This window comes from Peromyscus leucopus, chromosome X (assembly GCF_004664715.2).
Source record: "Peromyscus leucopus breed LL Stock chromosome X, UCI_PerLeu_2.1, whole genome shotgun sequence".
Lineage (NCBI taxonomy): Eukaryota > Metazoa > Chordata > Mammalia > Rodentia > Cricetidae > Peromyscus > Peromyscus leucopus.
The window spans coordinates 52,085,020-52,089,353 of record NC_051083.1 but is presented as its reverse complement, the minus strand read 5'-3'; the positions used below and the strand labels follow the sequence as shown (position 1 = coordinate 52,089,353).

General features: G+C 46.0%; 1 protein-coding gene across 1 annotated transcript; it reads left to right on the top strand.

Moving 5' to 3' along the window:
- The first annotated feature begins 2,083 nt into the window (after positions 1–2,083).
- Positions 2,084–3,503, top strand: LOC114701535 (melanoma-associated antigen B4-like). The gene has a single exon (XM_028881647.2). The coding sequence runs from the start codon at positions 2,107–2,109 to the stop codon at positions 3,127–3,129; it is 1,023 nt and encodes a 340-aa protein (XP_028737480.1). The 5' UTR covers positions 2,084–2,106; the 3' UTR covers positions 3,130–3,503.
- Positions 3,504–4,334: the final 831 nt, after the last annotated feature.

Below are 4,334 nucleotides of genomic sequence, written 5' to 3'. Positions count from 1 at the left end.
AAGAGGAGAAATTATTGTAATGAAGTTACAAGGAAAAATATCCTTATTTACACTGGGTGGAAATGTCAATTTTCCAGCAACTATAGAAAATATCAAAAAGTTAGTGAGATCCAAGGTTGGTGATTCACCTCTATTCCCAGCACTGGAGATGCAGAAGCTGGTGACTTGTGAGTTTAAGTCCACCTTAGGCTACATAGGCATTTACAAGACAACTTATATTACACAGAAATATTTGGTTTCAAAACGCCACTATAAAATGACACAATTATTCATAAGGAAAGATGTGCGATGCCAGGGATGGTGATATGTAACAATAATACCTGTACTGGGGACACAGAGGTAAAAGGATAGCGACTTCGAGGCAACTTGAGACGAATAGTGAGTTCCATAACAGCCTGAGTTGGCATAGGGAGAACCCACCAGCAGGGAGGCCCCCAAGCAGTGGGACAGGGACCTGTCCTTACTGCATGAGCTGGTGGTTTGGAACCTGGGGCCTATGCAGGGACACTTTGCTCAGCCTGGGTGAAGGGAGGAGGGGACTGGACCTGCCTGGACTGAGTCTACCAAGTCGATCTCAGTCCTCGGGGGAGTCTTTGCCCTGGAGGAGGTGGGAATAGGGGGTGGGCTGGGGAGAGGGCAGGGTCGGGGAGGAGGGAAGACAGGGGAACCAGTGTCCGATATGTAAATTAAATTATAAAATAAAATAAAAGAAGATAATGAAAAGAAGGTAATGAAACATGGTGGCTGAGGAAAAGAGAAAAGGAGGAGGTGAGGGGCGAGGAGAAGAGTGAGAAGAGGACAATGCAGTCATGAACAAGGATCACAAACACATAGATTGAGCAATTATTTATATTTTATACTGGGGTCCTATGCATGGGTACTGGACTAAGAATCGCTACATCTACTTCCTAAACAAGACTCTGATGGGAATTGAGTCTTTTGTCTGAGACCCACTGGCCCACACTTAAAGGGTGGAATCCCAGCTCCACTCAAAGTCAACAAAAATAATTTTTATGTACTCTCTGGGAGTTTCCCTCCCCGGAACACAAAAAGATTTGATTAGCTCTCCTTGGAGTTCTGTTTAGAGGACCACGAGCTCAGTAGTGGGTGAAGCAGGGGGAGGGGTGTTAGGGGAGGGGCCGGAAGTGGAGGGCCTTCGTTTCCGCTTTGGCTTTGCCGGTGGTGCCACTGGGCGTTTGTCTGAGAAGCCTCAACTTCACCCAAGTGAGAATCTATCTGGTTTGGGGTTATGATGAGTTAAAACTGTGACAGCCCACTATTGGTTCCTAAATTCACAACCCACCCTGCCCGAGCAACGGACCGGTCCCAGCACTATTTCCCAGAATTCCTGAATATGGCAGTTAGACCCTGTTGTCATTAACGGTCCTTGTTCTTCTCAAGTAGTAAAGGCATAGGTGAGAGGTTATGGGGTTCATGGGAAAAGGGGAAAGTTCGTGACTCTTTGAGTGTAGGCAGGAGGTGAGTTATGAAAATTAGAAAGACTCCATGCTGTATGGGGAATAAAAATTGTTTCCCTATGTGGTGCAGGTGGGTACAACTGGACTAAGGGCTGAGATGCTACTCTGACCTTTGAAAAACTAGGAGGTGGGATTTCAGTGGAAACTATTTCAGGGAAATAAACGGAGTGCGGCTTACAAAAGTATAGGTCTATTTGGTGTCCTCGAATGGTGTCAGACATGGGTAAGGCTTGCCTTAATTTCCTCCTGTGTGTTACTAATGAAGATCTTAGTGCTAACTTCCGAGCAGCGGAGTAAAGTGGGGATCCAAACATAGTTACAAATGAACATGAGGGTTCACCGGGAATAAAATGGGCTCTAGTAGAAACCCTTCTTTCACCCTAGGAATCTCAAACTTGGGTTGCCAGCCACTGATCTAACAAAGTCTGATTCTCTCCACAGATTTCTCAGGAAGTGGATGTAACAAGAGAAGAGGAACACAGTCTGAATCCAGAAAGGTACCCTGAGTAAAGCCACAGAGGGGGCCCTCCTTAAAGGGAAGTTCCTCTCTACCTAGTAATGTTTACAGTGCCATTCTCTCTCCCACCCCACCCTAGATTCTTTCCAGCACTCCTGCTTGCCTAGTACCATGCCTAGGGGCAACAAGAGCAAGAGCCGCTCCAGGGCCAAAAGACAGCAAGCTCGAGGAGAGAGCCAGAATCTCCAGGGTGCTAAGCCCACTGCAGAGAAGGAAGCAGCATCCCCCACTCTTGGCCAGGGAGATGCCCCAAGCTCCCCTGATATCTACACTCCTCAGGGGTCCCAGGAGGCTGCATCCCATGGCTCTCCTGAGTTAAATGTGTCCCACTCAGTTTCTGATGTCAGTGCTGAGGGTTCTGTTGCAGGTGTTGATGTGAAGCGTTCAAATGCTTGCATTATAGCAGAAGCCATCGATTCTGCACGCAGAGATCCTCTGAGCAGGAAGGCCAGCAAGATCCTTCACTACCTGCTGGAGAAGTACCAGAAGGATGAGCAGCCTGTAGAGGCAGAAATGCTGAAGCTGATCAACAGGAAGTACAAGGTGCACTTTCCCTGGATCCTGGAGAAAGCCACCTACCAGCTGGAGATGGTCTATGGGCTGGAGTTGAAGGTTGACCACACTCACTCCTATGTTCTTGTTAACAAGTTACCTATCCCCCCTGGGGCAAAACAGGGTGGCAAGAAAGAGTTGCCAAAGACGGGTCTCATACTGACCCTCCTGGGTATGATCATGATGAAGGGCAATCGTGCCACTGAGGAAGAGGTCTGGCAATTCCTCCATATGCAGGGGATATATCCTGGGAGGAGGCACTTAATCTTTGGGGAGCCCCGGAAGTTCATCACCAAAGAGCTAGTTGAGCAAAATTATGTGGAGTACCGCCAGGTGCCTGGTAGTCATCCCCCAACCTATGAGTTCTTGTGGGGTTCTAGGGCCCACGATGAAACTATCAAGATGAAAGTCCTGGATGTTTTAGCTAAGATCAAAAATGCCATTCCTGGTTTCTACCCTCAGCAGTATGAGGAGGCTCTGAGTAACCAGGCTGAGAGAGCAGCCAGGAGAGGTGAGGCTTCTGGTCACCATGGTGCCAGGATTCCCTCCCATGCCCAATCTAGCAGCTCCTCCCACACTTAGCTGGCCCTTGGGTATAGCTGTCACTGTGCTGGAGAACAGCCAGTCTCCTGAGTAGTGGGGTGTTTATGGGTAGAAAGGACAGCACTAAGCGATTATTTTCCTCTTCTGTTAGGCCTGGGAAAATATAAGTTTCTTTGTTACATTGTTAATATTCCTGCAACTGAAGATTTGTCTCATATATGCTTCTTAACTTTACATCTGCCACATTTATTGCTCTTTGTCAAGTTTAAGAGTAAGATATTTGGGATTTTAAGTTTATTGGAAAAATCTTCACATATTTCTTCTCAGTAAGTGTAAAACAACATGGCATGAGAAAGGGTTTCACAGAATGTGATGTGCTACAACTGGTGAAACAAAGTAAAGTGGTCAGTTCATCCTTGTGTCTATTGGTTTTGCCTTTCTTTGTAATTTTAATGGAAACAGAGTTGGTTGTAGTACTTTATTAAACTGTGTAAGAAGTTAAACCTCATAACCAGTCTCTTTGTTATTTCATTACTTTCCCCAGTTATTCACTGGGCATCAGCTCTTTGGTAGTTCCTCCCCAACAACATTATTGTTGATGACAACAAAGATCCACCCACTGCCCACAGGGACTTAGAATTTCCCAGCAGCTACATAGAAGAAAAGGGATAGAAAACTCTAAGAAGTGCATGCAAAAGAAACGATTAAGAAGAGCAGAGAATCTCTTATCAATACGACTTTCTGATTGTGGTCATGTAGAGCATTGGGGAATTTCAATTCTGTCAACAGTCTGTGATTTAAGTGATGCTGCCTGGTGGGTTGTAAGAGGCTGTGGGAGTGATGATGCAGGCCAGACCCTCAGAAGGTGGGCTCCTTGAGGTAGTGTGAGTGGATGAACAAAGCCCAGATAGTGCATCACAGAGTTTAAATTGGGACAGGAAACACATCATAAATGTCCCTTTGAATTTTGAGTGTACCAGGATGAAATTCTGCCTGGGACAGAAGTTCTGATAGTCCATTTGTTTACCCCAGTGTAGTCAAATACACTGCACAAGCTATACAATGAAGTGCAGAGATTTTCTGAGAGAAATGGATGATAATCCTTCAAGAAGAAGTGTCGGCAGCAGTAAATTTGCTGCCTTAATTTTAAATTCCCTTTTTTGTCCCTTCCCAGTTAAGTTGTTTGTGTGAAAAATGTGCAGTTGGGTTCCGGAGGGTGCTGGGGATCAGTTCCCCTGTGGTTT